The sequence below is a fragment of the Diabrotica undecimpunctata genome, chromosome 8 (assembly GCF_040954645.1).
Source record: "Diabrotica undecimpunctata isolate CICGRU chromosome 8, icDiaUnde3, whole genome shotgun sequence".
Lineage (NCBI taxonomy): Eukaryota > Metazoa > Arthropoda > Insecta > Coleoptera > Chrysomelidae > Diabrotica > Diabrotica undecimpunctata.
The window spans coordinates 23,145,546-23,166,294 of NC_092810.1; the positions used below are offsets into that span (position 1 = coordinate 23,145,546).

The 20,749-nt window shown below is 32.4% G+C and overlaps 1 protein-coding gene across 2 annotated transcripts in view; it reads right to left on the reverse strand.

Moving 5' to 3' along the window:
• The window catches only part of LOC140447272 (calcium-binding and coiled-coil domain-containing protein 2-like), a 35,008-nt gene extending 18,221 nt beyond the window's left edge, over window positions 1–16,787 (reverse strand). The window contains exons 1-3 of one of the 2 annotated variants that reach the window (XM_072539834.1): window positions 16,297–16,781; window positions 13,924–14,179; window positions 1,527–9,295 (exon numbers count right to left, since the gene is read on the reverse strand). In XM_072539834.1, the coding sequence (XP_072395935.1) occupies window positions 9,051–9,295; window positions 13,924–14,179; window positions 16,297–16,644 (849 nt within the window). In that variant the 5' untranslated portion in view covers window positions 16,645–16,781 and the 3' untranslated portion in view covers window positions 1,527–9,050. Of the gene's footprint in view, window positions 1–1,526; window positions 9,296–13,923; window positions 14,180–16,296 lie in introns of those variants that run through there. The other variant, XM_072539835.1, reaches the window with a different exon arrangement.
• Between the last annotated feature and the right edge of the window lie 3,962 nt (window positions 16,788–20,749).

A 20,749-nucleotide genomic window follows, 5' to 3' on the forward strand; every position in this document is an offset into this window, starting at 1 on the left:
GTCACTCATATCATAAGTCATAACTTAATGTAAACACGATTTTTTAAAACATCATAGAAACGAGGAATCATAACAAATCTCATATGATATTGTCATATGATAAAATCATGTAGTGTAAAGTCTACTTAAGTCATTTTTGAAAATCATTTAAATATAATTTTTCAACAATTTCTTTTTCAGATTTTTTTTGACAAATAAAAATAAACTCATTATAGGTAAATTAATGGTAAACATTAGACTATGTGTTGATGGTTAAGGCGCTTAGTTTAATAAATTGATTATTATACATTATACTAAATAGTTACTAATTTCGATTAAATTTTTTGTTATTAAAATCATTTAAATACAATATTTCTAATTAGTTTTTTTCATAGATCTCCCACGATTATGAGAAACAGGTTTAGTGGTCCCAAAAAATAATAAAAGAGGGGACGTGCTGATGAAACAACAGCACATGAAGATGTTATTTTAATGGACGTTGAGAAAAATCCAGAAACTGGCGTTTGAAGACTATCTGCCATGTATCCCACAATTTAAAAATCTTCCGTAGGAAATATTTTACACAACAAAAATTTATATCCTTTTAAATTTACAAAGGTACAAGCACTGCTACAAGGAGATTTTCCTGCTCGTGAAGAATTCGCTAGATGGTTACCAAATCAGAAAAATAAAAATAAAGATTTTTGTCATATACATTTTGTTTTGCAACAAAGCTACATTCACAAAAAATGAAATTTTTAATGTGCATAATGTACAATATTATTCGTAGGTTGGTGCAATCCCCACGTTGTTGAAGAATTTAAGTATCAGCATAGGTTTAGCATAAACGTCTAGATAGGAGTAGTTGACGATGGACTACCTAAGCTCTGACGTCACAATGGGTGGGGATTTTGAAAACCTTTCCAAACAACATGTAGGTTGGTAGGTCTTATCTGCTTTACATGTATTTCTCCCATAAGAAGTTGGAAATGTTGATTTTTTAAATATTTTAAAGAATAAATAAGGACTTTCGCTTCTGAATATCCATTCTCTGCGATCGTTTTATTTGTTGTTCGTTAATTTGTGAGGTAAGAGTATCAAAGTATTAAGATATTTTCTGTCAAAGTTCATATTTTGAGGTTATATTGTTAGATTAAAAATAATTTTTAAATTATTTTTTCTTTATTTCAAGGTATTCTGTTGTTTTTATATCAGATTATTTCAAAATTAACCAATAAATCATTTAATTTATTTAGTTGAAAAAGTATTTAAATTTATGTTTTATTCTTTTTTAGATGCCACTAATTTTATCCCATGAAAGTACTAAAGATATTCGTTTTATAAGGACTGTTATTTTATTATTACATCCATTCTATTACAACAAATAGAACCAATCGCACAGAATAGATATTCAGAAGCGAAAGTCCTTAAAGTTTGCTGTAATTTTAAGGTAAGATTTATTAAGCAAAAGAATTTAAAGCTTTATGTTCGTTTATATTTATTTAGTATACATGCAAGAAGCTTATTATTTTGAAAAGTTGTGTGACTGTAGATGGCAATTGATGCAAAATCACTAGTACACTAGTATGAATATAATACTATTCTCCAAGAATACATTCAAACTTTTCAAATTCAATTTTTTTCCAAATATTCGATAATTGTATCCTCATACTCTATTGCGAAATAAGTTTTGCATTTGTTAGTGGTAATATTAACTTGATATTGGGATTCCCCTGTATAATACATTACACTGAAAACCATTATGATAATGATAAAATATTTTGTTAAAGTAAATATATGTCAATTCAAATTCATCAAAAATCGTAAAATACAATTTGTTATTTATTTTAACTCTCTCTGGTGGTTCCCCGATAGTACCTATATCAACAAATAATGAATTCTACACACATTTTAAGAAAATTTGAAGTCAACATGTAAAAATCACTCGCCCTTGTACAGCTTACCAAAATGTTGAATAAATCTTCAGCTCGCTTATTTAATACCATCAAACAACTTTTGCAGACGTTTTAAACAATAATCATATCCGCTTATTATTAGAGGTCCCACAAGTTCTTGGCCTCAGCCAGAAATCGTTAGTCCCAGTCATTAAAACTTCTTAAAAGAAATTAAAATGTGACCGAAATTCATTTGCAGTTTGTACATGTTTATGTTGACTCTTCGCTTTCTTTTCATCGTGAAGAAACGGACCGATGAACGATAATCGTGAAAGTGTTTAAGTCGATCCGCGTAAATGACGTTCAAAAAGCGTTTTGTGAGTAAGGTTTTGGAACATCGACGAGGTGTGTGAAATTGCTGATGCTCTGAGTATAACAAGGGCGTGGTGATGACAGGTCAAGGTTTTGCGCAAGCGAGATTTTTGCTCACATGCGAAACCGAAAAAAAACTGCAGTTTTATCAGTACGTAGAAGTGGGTTCTTCGGCTCGAAAGAAGTCGAGGATGCGGCAATAGGAGACAAAAACAAGGCGTCGGCGCGAGGCGTTTTGGGGTGCAAACGGAATTTTGCTGTATGTAAAGCCATAACTGGAGAATACTACACGCAGCTTCTAATAAAACTGGACGCAAGCATAAGTAAAAATAAACCTGACTTAGAGAGAAAAAAAATCTTTTTCCATCAGAATGATGCATCTGCCCACAAAAGCAATGACAAAGTATGAACTCAAAACCGAATACCTACCTCGCTGGTTAGTGCTTTTCGTCCCATCAAGAAGCCATTGCGGTTGTAGATAAGTATTTTACAGCACTTCCAGGGAAGAAGCACTACAGAAATTGGAGAATGAAATGTATTGATATAAGATGTTAAAAAATAAAATTTCCTTGAACGTATACCTTGTCATTTTTCTTGCATGACCAAAAATTTTTGTGACCAAAAATAACATACTCCGTAATAACACGACTCGCACTGCTCCGGCCTCGACCAAAATCACGATAAATAGTGACTGAGTAGGTAAAAAGCGACGGGATAAGCGGATGGAACGACGACCTGCACTGATCCGTTGGAGCGGGCATACCTGTTTCACAGATGGGTCCAGAATTGATGAGCGGGCAGGCGCAGATGGTAGCGGGATTAGATTTGAATCCAGCCAGGCTCTCGGCTCCGCAGACATCTTTGCGATCCTGGTATGTGCTCAGGAGATAATCGATAGAATTGAAGTGCCCTTCAGCACTGATCGAGGTAGTCTCAAGGTGCTTCTTTGCGGATATTCCAGGACTCCTGGGTTAGTGGTGGAGGTATAACACAAGCTAAGCTTCACATAAAGTGGCCATCCAAAAGTCTTACAGCCAAACTTCTTCTAAACCGTAGAAGATGCTCTCTAGTCGTTAGTATGCTTACCGGCCACTGTAGACTTACTTGAAATTATTGGACAAGACTCTAATCTCCAATATTTATGCCTATTGACACACTGGCAAGACCATTGTGTAGAATGCAAATTCAAGTTAAGATCTTACCAATCTACCAGTGATTCCACGAATGTATAGACATTAAGATAGAGTTTAAGTAATCACAAATGTAGAGCTTATGTAACAGGATGCATGAGAGGGAAAAAAGCTAAACTACTTACAAGGGCTTAATAAAGTTTGAGAAGAGAGGCTAGAAAGATGGGAAAGCAAAATACTGAGAAGCATTCTGGGAGAGATAAAGATTGAGTAAGGATGGAGAAGAACCAACCACGAATTATATAAGTAGTACAAGAAGTCTAAAATATGGAAATATGACAAAGAATGAGATGGCTGGGATGGATACAAAGAATGCCAGTACATAGGAGGTCCATAGGCAGTAGAAGTAGAAAAAGGCCGAAGAAAAGGTTGAAAGTGACTTAAAGGAAGTAGGTGACTTACAATAGAGGAGAGAAACAAAAGCCAGACGAAGGTGGAGAAGTACCGTCAAGAACTTTAGTAAACAAATAACATAAGTATTTTTAAATGTAACTTTTTGCCTATACCTACAAGGCCTGTTGTGCACTGTAAATAAATACTGTGAAAGCCAATTATAACATGCGCGATAGAAACAAAAACTAACAGCGCAGAAATAAACAAAAATACTTCTACTAAGGCAAGCCAAAATAGGAAGATTTTTAAATCCAGCAGGTACCACACGACTCGGGAATACAACTACAGCCTTAATATCAGACACAAATAGGTCCAAAACCTAATATAAGAAGAACAGTTACTTTCTAAGCCCGATGTGAATAAATATTGGCTTAAGTTACTATTTTGAAGACAATAAGATCCGGAAAACATGTAAAAACTGCTTTCACATCGTCGTTCTTTGATCAAATGATTAGATTATATTAATATTGAGACAACATATAATATTCAAGACGTTCCTAATGTCTGTAAGATTAGAACTCCATCATACACCATATAATAAAATAATAGCAGCAGGTACATTGCTTTCGTTTTATGGACATTCACATTCTGTGTGGCACAAAACGTTTAGTGGTGACAAAAACCTGCATATTGGGTTAGTTTAGGTTAAGTTTGGAGTCCTAGAATGAAGTATATATAATTTAGGTGAACTAACGTAAAAGTTTATATTGGGCGAATTAATGTGAACACAACATATTTTACACAATTTTAGTTTTTTGGTGGTTGGCAACACGTCCATGTCAAAGTAGTGACAAGTTATAACAGTGAGAGAGTAATGACTTATACCAAGCTGCAAAGGTATTGTTTTTTTTATTAATTGTATTTTTACTGAAATAAACTAAATTTGCCGTCTATTTTTGAAGATCGATATTTACTTTGTGTGAACACAATTCAATGACTTAAAGAAATATTGCCCAGATGTATAGTGTACGTTTACCAGCTGCAAACACGATTTTAAAGCAAAAACAAAAGACACGGTGACAATTGAGGTGATTTCACCGAAAGAAAACGACATACAGGGTGGGAAAATGATTGGATCGCACAAAAAAAATGTTGACTACTGCCATGATTGAGAAACTGTACGATTAGGCAAAAATAGCTAGACTTGGAAAAAGTGTTGTTCTCAGATGAGACTATTTTTTGGCACTAGGGCAGCGTTCTCGTTTTGTTAAGAGTAACTGAAAAGAAATAATACGGCAGCTCATATTTATCAAACAGTTAAATATCAAATAAACAGTTAAATACGCTTTGGGGTCCTTTTTCTCATAAAGGTACCAGATCCCGTGTAGAGGTACCTAAACCTGTAGGTACTGTGGTAAAGATACCTAACAGCCACAATAGACCTCTTAGTTCGAGTGGAAGGGTGGTTAATAGCCCACTCCTATTGAACCTAGCCTAGCGTAAAAGTACCTAACAGAAGCCACGATGAACTTGCAAAAATAAAGAGCAATGTTAGATCATCGATTGGAAGATGAACTAAGATAGTTGAATCGACTCCCTGTTACGTATCCAGAGTAGTGATGAAATATGTCAAGGACAAAAACATACCAAACTTTGAATAACTAGGAAACTAACCGGATGTTAATCTACTAACTCTACTTAACAGAGTAGTCATGCTACGTAGCGCCATCTCTTTTGAATGATAAAAACAGACACCACTGTGTGTGACCGCCAAAATAAATTTTTCACATTTTAGCGGTCGTTACGTAGTGTCTACTTAAAGTAGCAGGCGCTGTAGAGGGTAACTACTGTGTTAAGTATGAAGCTTATGTCTAACAATCCTGCCTGTGTCTCTCCAAATCTATCTAACGGCTGTAACATTAGCCGATGAGATTAAACTATCCAACTTTTAGACAGAAAAAATATATTCACGACTTGTGTTACATAATACGACTCTCTCAAAACACAAAACTGATTAAAGCTGTAGTCCAGTATTGGCTTCGAGACTAGCAAATGTCATAAAATGTTAAAAACTTATTGATTTTATACCAAAAGGCGCCCAGGAAATTATAAAAAGTGAAAACTTACTTCCAATTAAACCAATCTAAATTTATTTCAAATTACAAGTGTATAGGAAAAAAGTCAATAATCCTCACAATCTTAGGTAAAATTTTTGACACTATTCTCCGTTCACAAATTGTTGAGAGCACGAAATGTGCCTCAAACTCATAAAACGGTCGTAAATCATAGGCGTTCCTAAGGTGTTTATTCATTAAATAATAATATGTTTTAATACTGTTATATATAATATTAATAATATTTTAATACTAATATATTTAGCAAAAAAACAATTAAAACTTTCACGACTAATGTTGGTTATTATATTATATTAATAAAAATAAGGATTTAACCATTAACAATTTTGTAAATAAGAATACCTCATCTCTTTGGATATTTCAATACTAATCTTCGCGTTTAATCACTTTACTAGAAAACCTGGAATTCATATCCGAAGGTACTATTCGTTGCAAGATAATTAGGATGGAATTCCCCAGAATTTTAATAATATAATGGGTATAAAGATGCCGGCTTTGGCCACGTGCCTTCGTCTGTTCAGTTTATATTCGAAACTTTACTTGAAAGGGCCAAGTTATTACGAACGAAAACAATTTTTTTTGTTTAGTACGTTTTTGATCGCATGTAATTTACGGCTCGTCGGTGTGTCCGCGTCTACGGCAGTAATTAGCGTCTCGAATATTTCTTTTGCGAATTATATGCAGTGCGTGAGTGATTTTTTATTCCATATACCTACGAACATATACGTACCTTTCGCTCGTGCTCGTTTTGTTGGATTGTTTGTGATGGCTTCATCATCAACATCATCAAGTTTTACACCGGTACTGTTGCGTAAGTCTGTCTATTCGCCAATAAAAAGCCTATTGAAATTGATGAATTTGCCAAAAATGGTATTCGAAGGAAAATTCATAGATTTTTTTCAAAAAAGAAATACCAAACCTAAACAAAATTTTACAAGAAGTTAGAGACGACCCGGATTTGCCTCATATCGGACGAACTAAATTGTGGCAAGATTTAAAAGAATTAAATTTCCGGTGGGAGAAATAAGACCAAAAATCACTTTTGATTGACCGGGAGGAGATAATATGTTAGAGAAGAAATTATCTAAGATCCATACGAAAATTCCGGGCTGAAGGAAGGCCAATCTTCTATCAGGATGAAACGTGGGTAAACTCAGGTCATACTCTAAAAAAAATTGGTCAGATAAAAATATATTAAGCTCCAGGCAAGCCTTTATGGAAGGTTGGTCTACTGGTATCTCCCCACCTTCTGGTAAAGGCAGATTAATAATTTCTCACATTGGGAGTGAAAAAGGATTTGTTAAGCATGGTTTGTTGGAATTTCATTCCAAAAGCACAAAAGACTATCACGAAAAGATGGCAGCTGATGTTTTCGAAGAGTATTTTGAGCAGATGATGGAACACATACCACCAAATTCAATTATAGTATTAGATAATGCACCTTATCATTCACGACTAGTAGAAAGACTTCCAACAACTGCGTGGAAGAAACAGGATATTCTTGACTAGCTGCGGAATAAGTATCTGCCTTACGAAGATGAAATGGTAAAAGCAGAACTTTTAAAAATTGCCCGGCAACACAAATCTAAGTTCAAGTAATACGTAGTTGACAAAATGGCGGAAAGGCGAAACATCACAGTCCTTAGACTTCCACCCTACCACTGCGAAATAAATCCAATTGAACTCATTTGGACACAAATGAAAAGTTATGTGGCTAGAAAAAATACGTCAAATAAAATACAAGCTGTATGTGAATTGTTATACGAGTCTTTACAACATATTATAGAACAAAACTGGAAAGATGCAGTAAGACATGTAATAGAAGAACAAAAAATGTGGGATCTTGATAACATAATTGATGCGACCGTAGAGACACAACCGCTAATTATTAATCCTCAAGACGACTCGGATTCCGAAGTTGATCCTATTTATTTTGAATTTGAATAGTTTTCTAATCGTAATTATATAAGGTAAGTAATAGTAGTTGTAATCGTAAGGTATTAAAGGGGAAAGGCGCAAAATGTCGCCTGTCAAAATGTTCAATGTGTTTTAAATGTATCCATTTTTTTTTCATATCCGGAGAAAACTAAAAAGCATTTTTGAAAAATTTAAAGGCAGAATGAAATATTTATTAGATTAAATAAAAAGTTTCTTTTGCATGCAATATTTTCAATTAAAAATTATACTATATTTTCTCTTTTATTTTCACCCCTGTTACATAACATATTAAAATAAACATTGTAGAAGTTTTCAGGGACTTTCTGCCCTCAGTAATAATGTAATCTTTCATTCTGCGTTTAAATTTTTCAAAAATATTTATTAGTTTTCTTCGGATTCGAAAATAATGGATACATTTAAAACACATTGGAAATTTTGCCAGGCGACATTTGGCGCCTTTCCCCTTAAATTAATAAATGTATCTTTTACAAATGACAAGAAACTTTTTATTTTTGAATAAAATAAATAAGTTTTATTAAAAAATACAATTTACATAAGTACAATTTAAAAAATATATTTATTTAGTTCAAATAAATGTTTCAATCATATACTCTACGACACTGGTCTATATATAACCATTCAAAATATATTCTAAATATATATAAACCTATTCAAATACCCTCGTAATAGGATTATAAGGTATTGTATTCCTTCAGATACAAGGTGGGTTAGTCGAAAACATCTTAAACAATCAGTTTCAGGTTGGTATTTACTATTATATCGTATTACCTATCATCTCTGTATTTCAGTTCTCTAATTAGGGTTAAACTTGTAGTGAGCTATCGACAAATTGTGAACCGATTATAAAATACTTTGATGACTGACTTCTTTCCTATACACTAGTATTATGGACTCACATTAGCAACCTTTCTATTATCATTTCAAATTATTATCGTGTTCAGATTAATTCACACAATATTCTAATTTGTTCGACGTGACGTCTCGGCACTATAAAGTAATTTCTGACCTGTTTCATATTGAACTAATTCATTTGTCCTTATCTAGGTAATTAGATATACCCATCGTCATAAAGACATATAATACACAAGAGCTGTACAAGGTAAAACCTATTTTCAAATAATAAAAATACTGTGAAGTGATGCTACATCATACATAAATATATACAGAGCTTCAGCTCCATGTCCGAACTATTTATTTAGATCATTCGAAAGAGGAAAGGGTGGGATAGAGTCTAAGTCGGAAATATCAAATTCAAGACGAAAGTTATTAGGTTTAGCTTCCCTTTCGATCTTAGTCTTTAGAAGTTCATACTTTTTGTTGATTTTATATTTCTCTAAATAAAGTTTTTTGTACTCCTCTCTGCTATCTGTTATTTTCGTTTTGAGTACATCGAATTCTTGTCGTTGCGTTTCTAAACAACTCTTTAACTCACCTAAAAATTAAAAAGAGCATAATGACCATAAATAAGGAATACAAGAAATGGTGAATTGATAGGATAGAAAGTCAGAACTGAATCTATAAATTCATGAACAAATTTCGACTGTTAAATGCTAAAATCAGTTTAGACCACAGCGGATCTGTGAAAAAATTACTACATTTTGATGTGAGTTTGGTATTTTTCACGCGCAATATCGATCGTTTTTATTATTATAACTAACTTAGTACCGCCTTAAAATTAAATAAAGTATCAAAGTTAAATAAGCCCCTCTTTCCAGTCTGTTAAGTAACAGAAATATTTGGGTATAGTTCAGGAAATGAAGCTCGAAAAAAGTTAAAACCTCGCAATTTTTTCTTCCTGCATGGATTGAGTTGAAATTTTAACAGAAGGTAGGTGATAGCCCAAGGATTAAAATCTATATCGAACCGAAGTGCGCTGAAGGCTTTTAGGGGTGAAAACTACCCCTAATTGTCAAAAATTATAAAATAACATATTAAACCTGAATATGGGTAAGATTTGGTTTGAATTAGTTAAATAATGATTATTTTATACTTTTGAATAGAGTTCCATCATATTTCAACCCTTAAAAAGCAACCCTTGGAACGATTTACATAAAAATTTGGAATTAAGCTCAACTCACCCTCTGCTTTATAGTTTATGTCATCCCGATGAACCCTGATTGTTCTTAGGGGTGAAAACTACCCCTAATTTTCAAAAGTTGGAAAATAACATTACAAATCTTAAGATGAGTGAAATTTGGTTTGGATTAGTTAAATAGTGATTTTTTTATACTTTAAAATACAATTTCATAAATTTTCAACCCTTCAAAATCAATTGTTATGAGTGCTATAGGTGAAAACAATTTTTTACCAAAAATTTTGCAACTTTTCAACTTTTGTAAATCACCCCTTACAACATTACAGTTTTTATAAACTAATTTAATAGATATAAATTGAAAAAAGTGGAATTAAATACAAAAAAATTTATCAACATAAAAAGGCACCATATATTCTTATACATTTACATAAATAGTTGAAAATATTTACATTTATAGGTAAAACAATTATAATATTAATTTTATTCGTCATCAATTACATCTTCATCGTGATCTATGTCATCCTCATCTTCTTCAATTATTGGTGCACTATTATTGCACCCTTCACCTGAGCACCCAAAACAAGTAGAGTTACAGTATAAACCAACTTTTCTGCACCCACATGAAACGCCGCATCCTTTTTTGCATTGGAAAAAAATAATTTTCAAAAGTTCATCGGGTGCAGGTTGTTTGTTCATGCGTACTGGTAATAACAAACCATCTTTGGAATACCATCCCCAATCTGTTGCTCTGATATTTTCATTGCCAAGCCACTGTTGAATTTGGTAATAGCATCTTTTTGAATGCTCATCTAAGGCATCAACAGTGGGCAGAAGGGATGATAGCTTAACCGCACAGTTTTTCAATCTGCTCGAGAAAAGCTTCCAAATCTTTTATTTTTTTTAATTTGGTAAGCTGCGTGTCTTTAACAGTTCCGTACAACATTATTGCACAGTATCTGCCAGCATCTAAAATATCTTCAAGCTTAGCAGTACTACTGTAAAAAATTTCGGCATGTTCCCTCATGTCCGGTCTTTTTTGAAGAATATCAAAAAATTTTTTTAACTTTATTGTAAAAAGCAGATACAGTATCACAGCCAGTAAAAGCATGGGAAAAAGCTATTAATTTTGAACTATCTGGGTACCCTATTTCAAAACTTTTAGATGAATATAATGTAGAAGAAGAATTTTGTTTCCCAAGTTTGAGAAAATAAATATCCTTCTCCATTTTTTCTAAATTAGCTCTGGCTGTTAAGATAACAAGGATGTCTATATCTTCTGCTACAATGATTTTTTGTAAATCTGGCCTATCCTGAATAGCCAATTCAACGACTAGCCCGTCAGCTTCACCTTCACTTTGATGGCATTGAATAGATTGATTCTTGAATTCCGCTATAAGTAGTTGTATAAATTTATTTTTATTTTCATAATTTGAAAAAAATATATCTTGGGTCACAGAAACAGGCATGTTTGGTGTGATCTGATAAACTTTACAACAACATTTTTTTGAGCGACGGTTTCTTTCTATTATTTTCGTACTGTTCTCATTGTAGCTGTCGAAGATGACGGTAATGTTGTCACCATTAAATTAATTGGTTTTTTTAACGTATTTCCTTCATTTTTAACGATAGAGTGTTTCTTCAAAAACGATTTTGTAGAGGTTTTTACGAGTTACAAGGATCTGTGAATTAAATCTTTTTGGAACCCTTGGTTTTTAAATGGGGTGAGTTTAAAGGGCTCGAAAAAGATGGTGCTTGATCGTAAATCGATGCTTTAAACGGCTATATCTCGCCAAATATTCATTGTACAACAAATCTAAATAAAGGAAAATTTAGTTATTAAAAAAGCTACAATTTAGTACATTTTTATCATATATTCAGTATTTTCGGGGATATTTAAAAAAGAATGGTAAAAATTATGAAATTGTAAATCGTTTCTCGCTTTAAGCTGTACTTTTTCTAAAACTAAGCATTTTAAATGGGTCAAACTTCTTGGACGTATTAACAATACATGTACAAAGAGAATTGCAAAAGGGTGAAGATCGATTTTAATTATGGGCGTATTTAGGGGGTTGTTTTCATCGATTTTTTCGTAAAAAAATGAGGTATTGACCTTATTTTCATCATAACTCACTCAATTTTTGAGCTAGAGTCTTTTTTTTATGATAGGTCTATTTATGCTCTTTAAAAAAGGTTCTATGAGTTTTCTTCCAAAAATGCATCATTTTCCCGATATTTGACTTTGAATCTTTCAAATTTGGCATTTGAAGAAAACCGCTGAACATTGATAGGCCGTATTTCGGTTCCTATTATATCGCAAAAACATTTTAAAAAATGAATTGTATTTGTCTTTTTAAAAGCTACAAATTTGTTCTCTACAATGTTTTTGATAAAGTGCACCATTTTCGAGTTATTCGCGAAAAATCGATTAAAAACGTCGATTTTTTCGTCTAAAAGTTGTTACTTTCAATCGCGAATAACTTGAAAAATATCAGTTTTACAAAAAAAAAATGTATAGAACATTATTTGTTTAGAATCACTTTTTTAATCGAAACCTGTGGTTAAAACGTAAAAAAAATTTTACACCCCCGAGATGGGGTGGCAACCACCCCCAAGGCTTTGGCGCACTTTGGTTCGATATAGATTTTGATCCTTAGGCTATTACCTACCTTCTGTTAAAATTCCTGGACTCCTGGACTAAAAATATACACGTGGCCTGGAAAAGCATTTTTTTATTCTACGCCGCGTGTATAAGTACGGATACACGGTCTAGACTTGTCGTATTTTGTCTAAAACGGTAGCGTGACGTTGGCTTGTATTTGTTAGTTCAACTAGGGGTAGTTTTTCTTGTATAAGTGTATAAAATGTCATCATATGAGAGGGAACAGGCCCGGCTTCATGCATTATAGGATGAAATATCAGATATGAGTACTGATAATGATGATCCATTTAAAAATGAGTTTGAAGAAGTCCTGACTATAAAACAGAGTTCACGGAACAGCAGTGACATACCAACTAAAAGACCTTGGATAATAACTAAGGGTAAGTTTGAATAAAGATCAATAAATAAATATAGGGCCATAACTGATGGTTTATATACTTATACATATTTGCCAATGAAATAATAGTTATTTATGTTATAAGTACATATATCATGTTGTAATTATTTTATTATATCCCAATGAGCTTGCGAAAGAGGGTAGAAAATTACAAGGGCAATAAGGTCATGTTTATGTGCGAATGACACAAGATGTTATGTACGACTACATTTGAATGCAAATTTATATATTCTATTGACATGCTGTTACATTTTGTTTTTTTTTGTTTCAGATAGAGATGAGTCAGATAATCAAGAGTCTTCAGGGAAAGAAGAAAATACAGGGGCTGGTTGGGGATTAGTATTTGGCGATATGAGGAATTTTAATTTTGAAGAAAATATAGGATTAACAAAAGAAGACCTAAACATGAAAAATGAAGAAGAATTCGCCTACTTCAGACTTTTTGTAGACGAAGAAATTATCAGCATTATTGTCGAACAAACCAACATATACGCAAATCAGGTGATTGTGAATAACATCGTTGAAGAAACAATCGGTCCATCTTCAAGACTGCATAAATGGAGAGACACAGACGTGACTGAAATGTATTGCTTTTGGGGGGCACTGATTTGGATGGGTCTGGACCATAAACCTAAGCTGGCTGATTATTGGAGAAATTCGGATTTATACTGGTCAAAAGCTGCAGGGTATATGTCTCGAAATAGATTTGAAATTTTGTTGCGTATGTGACACTTTGCAAATAATGATTTATGTCAAGCAGAAGACAGACTGCACAAAGTTCAGACCCTGGTAACTTTGCTTAATTCCAAATTTCAAAAGGTTATAGTACCAGGGGAAAATATCTGCATAGATGGAAACGTTAGGTTTGAATTAACGCGAGTCGACTGTATATGGTAATTGAATAGAAATATCCTTATACATATAAAGATAAACTTTATTTTTCTAATAAGTTAATTTACGTCTACAAACCTGTAATTTGTTTTAAATCTGCTATATCCTTGTCATAATTTTTACTAGTTGATTGGGGAGACTCGTTATGTGCCAAAGCTACTTTAAGAGCTTCTTTCAATATTTGATTTTCTTCTTTAAGCTTTTTAATTTCGTCTTCATGGTCACAGTGAACCGTAGATATCACTTTATGTTTAGATAGACTTTGGTACAAACTATCTTCAACAGTGAATGTTGATGTCGATATTTCAATTGGTTTTGGTTTTTCGCTAGATAACTAAAACAATAATCGCTTGTATTCTATAATTAATATTAAAACAACATTTATCATTTATATAATACACAGCTGAACAAAAAACTCAAGACTCTTCACTTCTTTATGATTAACTACACTTCTTATAAAAGATAAAATGGGTTTATTTTATAGAAAATATTACAAAAGGGAAATCTTTATAAGTTACAAGCATAGATAGTCCAAAGATTGTTTAAAAAGAAAAAATAGTGGAACGCTATAGTTCTGCTAATATAGTAGAACTTCTTGGATAATTTTTTCCACATTTTTCATTGTTTACGTGTTCCCTCCAGTTTAGCATTTCCATTTCTTCGATGCTCCCATAGACTGCATCTATCTATGTCTTTCTTGACCGCCGTTGTCTTTTCTTCCATGTTTATCCTGTCTGTAATATTATTATGCCATTTATTTTCTTTGGCATCTGCATCTTAATCATCTCATTTACTATGCCCAAATTTCTGTTATATTGGGTTGCTAATCTATCCCCATTACCTCAATTAAAGCTTTTATTCAAAGAAAAGAGGTAAGGAGCAAAAGGTTATTTCAAAGAAAAAATATATATAATGCTATAGGTTATGGAGGCTCTTGGCGTCTAGATTTATAGATCTTCTTTTAGATTTTTCCATTTTTTTGGCCCTTTACATGTTTCCTCTAGTCTGGTATACCCATATCACTCTGGACTGTGCTAATTGTCCTGATTCTTGGTTGCTCTCTTCTTTTATTCCCTGTTTCTCCTGTCAGTAATATTCCTAGGCCTTTCTTTTCTTTGACATGTGTGGCCAATATGTGGGCCAACCATCCTATTTTTGGTCGTCTATATATCTCCATTAACTCCATGTTAGTTTGTCTCCTCCCTTAAAATGCGCTGGTAGATATTGATGCTATATATAAGACTTCTTTATAATTAACTACACTTTTTATAAAAAATAAAATGCTTTTATTTTATAGAACATATTATAAAAAGTAAAATTTATAAGTTAAATCAAGCAAAGGTAATCTATCCAAAGGACAAAGCTAGTTTTCAAAAAAATACTATGCTATACTTCACTTGTTTCCTTCTATCTGGTTTTCCCATAACTTCGATATGAACTGCTACTATCCCTCTTTTTCTTTGTTGCTCTCTTCTTTTATTCCCTGCTTCTACCATCTGCAATATTTCTACTGCATTCCTTTTCTTTGGCATTTGTAACAAGTTGACCAACCATCTATCTCACTTTCTGTTATTTTTGGTTACCTACATATCTCCTTAACTGCATGTTAGTTTGTCTCCTCCATTCTCCATTTGTATTTCTTTAAGCACATGACTAAAGCATACCTAGATTTATTGCAACGTTTGCATTGTTTAGTTTTACAACGCACTGTAAGGTATGGACTCTATATGGTCAAGACTGAGAATCAGAGATTGGTACCATCCCTCTGAAATTAAGAGGAAGCATAAACCTTCTCTAGAATAGTGGAATAGATCTCCTAAATCAGCTGATGTCTTACTATCCAGTGACAAGGACATTACAGTGGCATAAGAAACTTGCCATCACTCACACTCCAGCAGTTTACGAAAAACTATTGCCACTGACACCTTCAATTACGAAAAAATATAATATAAATATTATTTCGAGAAAGGGAAAAAAAAATCATGGTTGGATAACATAAGAGGGGACATATAGAAATTTGCATTATTGATCGTCAACATCAATTAGGAAAGAGGAATGTTAAATGTTAATGTTGAAACATTTTGTATGTCATAAATTCTAAATATTCCTAACATCTTCCAGTTTTACTAGCACTATGCCCATATAATGATACATCATAATTTAATCTTATCATATTGTAAAGATGACTAAAGAATTAAAACTCAAATTGTTTAAAAGATGTCTTACTTATGTTTTTTAATTAGAGTCATAAACACAATTAAATTTGAATTCAAAATAAAGAAATATGCAATACTTACTAACTGTTGATAAAAGTAAAATCCAGAATGTTAATTGTTTTAGTGTATCACATGTACTATATTTAGAAATTACAATAGTTTCTAAGAAAATTAATGACACTATCATGTAAGATAATTCAATATAAATATACCTTATTTTAGCATATAAACTAACCTGGAAGGGTGAACTAGCTCCATGTAACTCGTTTTCTCCACTAAGATAACATATTTGGTATATCTCATCAAAATTCTTCTTGGGCAACACATGTTTGTTAAATGTTACAGTATAAATATTATCTTCAGACTTTGTATCTACAGGAGCCCACTCAAAAAGTATATAGTCCTTAACAAAACTCCATCCTAGCTTAAAAATAGCAACCCTATCACCCTCCTGTGGGATGTAGTCATTAAATTTAAAAGTACATAACAGATCAGCATTACAATAATACTGATCCTGAATATCTAAAAACTGCACAGAATGTTTCATTGATACAAAATTCGACTCAAAACTATGTTCACCCATTTTGAAACTTTATGTGGAATTTTTTAAAAATTCCTTACTAATTTGCGACTATAAAAACCACAGAAAAACCTAATCCGATAATATAAAAAGCCTTGAAACGTCAAAACAGATGGATGGAAACTTCACCTTTTTTGTTTACAGACAAAAGGTTTCACATGACCAATCAACATCCTGCTTTCTGATGACGTCATTCAAAGCTCGCCAGTTTTATTGGACAACTATAATCCTCCATTATTATTTGGCCCACTAATAAATACAATACAGGGTTGAATTAAGATAAGTTAATTAAAAAATCGATATTTCTACTTAAAATACGGTATAACAATAAATAAATTAAACAATAATACAATTCGTTTTTATCTTTATAAAGTATTTATAAATTACACAATTGATTACAATTAAACAGGGTTATTAAGATTAAGTCGAGATTCATTATACACATGCCTGGTATTTTCTTAAACAGAAAACAATTAAGTGACGTAGACTAAACTAAATATTATGTTTGTGTTATCGATGCTTCTATTTTATATAAGTTTGTAGTATATGGCACATTCGAATTAATGAGAATTATAATATAGTTATCTGCACAATACAGGTTTGGCTTGGCTGGTGATGGAATTATTTAAATAAAAAACTGACAACAGTGAGGGACTGGAAATACACACATAAAAAAAATAAATTTTTTTTCATTAAAAACTAAACGAAATGAAATTTCGTTAAAAAGATATTATAATTCTAATGGACCGAGTAAAATGTCGCCAAATCGTTAGCACAGTTGACACTCTTAGAAACGCTCCTAAATTGAATAAACCGTGATAAAAAAAATCGAACTGGAAGAAAAAACTTACATACACATATGTGGTTCGCTTAGTGACCCGAGGCGGACATAATGCGTCGGTCACTAAGTCCCAGGCCTAACTAATACACCATTTTTTTTGTAAAAATTATTCTTTATTCATCTAACAGTCGAAACAATAATTCCAAGGCTTTTCTAATTTTTCGATGCCACTTTCGTAAAAGATTTATCTTTGAATTCAAATAGGCTTCAGATGCGGTTATTACTTCCTCATCTCTTGCCACGGAGCATTTTATTTAGATTAGAAAAATATGGTAATCGCTGGGTGCCAGATCTGGAGTACACGGTGGGTGCAGAAGCAATTCAAAGCCAAATTGGTGCATTTTTGCTATCGTTTTCATCGACTTGCACGCATTGTTTTGGTAAAAAAACAATTTGTCTTTAATACATGAGGCTTCTTATTTGCGCTTTAGATCTTCAACGCTCTTATAAACCAATGTAGTAGTCACTGTTGATTGTTTCTCCATGTTTAAAATAGTCAATCAAAATAATTCCTCGCGGGTCCCAAAATACAGAGGCCATTGCCTTTCCAGCGGTTTGTCGCGTTTTTGGTTGCTTTGGACGGGTTTTTTCGGATTCTGTTCATTCACATGACTGCCGATTTGATTCCAGAGTGAAGAGGTGGATCCATGTTTCATCCATGGTGACATATCGACGTAAAAATTCCGACTTATTGCGATTCAACATGTCCAAACAGTGCCGAGATTCATAAATTCGTTGTTGTTTTTGCTCTAGTGTGAGAAAACGCGGCACCCATTTGGAAAACAGCTTTCTCATACCCAAATATTCATGTATAATAGTCAAAATGTTACTTTTTTTAAGTTTAGAGTGTCAGCTATCTTTTTCACCTTCACTTTGTGGTTTTCCATAATAATTTTCAGCATTTTTGGGAATAACACCATCATTTGGCCTTTCGGAGCACTCAGCATCATTTGTGTCGGTACGATCGCATTTGAATTCAGCAAACCATAGTTTAATGGCAGTCTCGGTAAAACTTAAGCCATTGCTCAATTTGGACTGTATTTTTACCCACCATATAACAGTGATAAATCAACAGACGAAATTGATTTGACTCCATTGTTTATAAAAATCACAAAAGTAGCGTCACTTTAAGGCAATATAACTCGATAAATAATAATCTTCTACGTTTTTTTTTGGTTTCGATTGTAAAATCATTTACCCAGTACATGCACTGTTATGCTGGTCTTCCTCTAGGCAATGCACAATCAGAGATAAATTTCTCAATGCTTCAACACTAAAGGACTTTTTTTTCACAAATAAGGTTAAACTTCAATAATTCCACTGAACAAACACAGTAAAGAGCTTTATTTTTCAGACTTAAACTAAAAATTACTTTTTATAAAGATGCTTAAGATAATTTGAAATAAACTTAATATTCTTTTGCACAAACTAGTTCGGTGGCATGGCCGCCATGGTATCCTCATGACGACCAAGCCTCGAAAACCGATAAATAATAATACGAATGACATGAAATTTTGACAGTATGCTTTTGAAGGTTAGGACTACCGATATGTCATATAGAAAATTCATTAGAGTCTACAGGTAGGTTTTGGTTTTGGTAGGTGTTACACCGCCTACCAAAAATTTAACAGGAAGAGATGATCAAGTAAGAAGGCTGCTGGCTTTCGTTGAAAGCACAATTTCTTGTTAAAGTTTAATGAAAGGACTGGGTAGGGAGTACTGATCTTGTTTGAGAACAGAAGAGAAAACCACTGTTAAAGATAGAAAAACTTTTCAAGCAGTAGCTTTGATTCAACAATTATTAAAGTGACAAGAATTAAAAGGAGACTATTTTTGTAGAAATAAAATACTTGTTAATTGCTCTTATTTATTTACTTAGTAAATTATAATCATATACATAGTACGAAAATATGCTAAACTCTAGTTATTTTTAATAGACAACTCTTATGAGACATCACTAACAAATAAAAATCATCACATAACAAACAAATCATCGATGAATCAGTCGTGTTGAAAACTGTTTTTGGAACTTACAGATTGGGTAAGTTTGAGATTTTTACAGTTATAAAAATAAAATGTGCATGATTTGAACAGTTAACTTAAAAACTAATAATCACATTAATAATATATAATGTAAGTATAATTAAAATATCTTGATATGTGGTAGGGTACTGCAAACTATCTTTTAAATAAGAAATCGTAAAAACCTACCTAACAATAACTATGTATGTATTATCCACATTAATTTATTTCTTTTAACACGCCAATGCACATTTTGAAGTTGTATAATAACGATTCACAAAATACACTTGAAGTAACTACTTGACCATTAAATTTGACAGTTTTACTTTAAAGTCAATCATTCCTTTTGATTTTTCCTATACAATTTTTCTGAGCTTTTATAATTAGTAGGTATATAACTAAGAAAAGCCAAAAAGAATGTATGCCAGTTGACCGGTTTGTTCAAAATCAATGTTAGGTATCAACTAACAGTCTATTACAATGGACCTTTGCGAAACTGCCCAAGATTTGTGCAAATATGTTTTGGCACATATATTTTAATAATGCAAAATTATGTATTTGCTTCATCTTCTAGGCAAGTTGATTTTGATTCAAAAAATTATTGTACTTCATAAATTATGTTTGACTATTGAAGAAACCGCACAAATAATATACATATTATTTCGGTAATCATAAATACACTTTTTGATTTTTTAATATTGTTCTGAAGCTATTTTCTTGTGGCATTTTAAATTAATTACTATTTAAATGGGAATAAGCCACAATTAAAGGTTAAAATACGTTTATTGACGAATAAAATATATACGATTTCCGAAGTGGAAATTGAAACGTCAATAAACGTATTTTAACCTTTAATTGTGGCTTATTCCCATTTAAATAATAATTATTTTGATTTTTTATATGCTTGATACGACGTTTTCTGTTCAGCTGTGAGGTTTCTGTATTTAGGAGACTGCTAATCTGACCATAAAACCTAGGCTTATCCAAGTTTCGAACAATTTTACCATATAGTAGATTTTCTCGACAAATTTACATAAATCTGACAGAATCTTTAAAAATCCTAACCCGAACCTTAGTAACAATTGGTATTTTAAGAAGTCGACTACATTATGATGAAATGCGCAAATTGACGTATTTTCGTCTAAGAGTTACCGGCCTCGTATCACCGGCGAAAAAATCGAAAGCTCGATATTTACTCAGTGGCGTATTTGCGGAGTATCAACATCAACAGAGCCAGAAAGATTT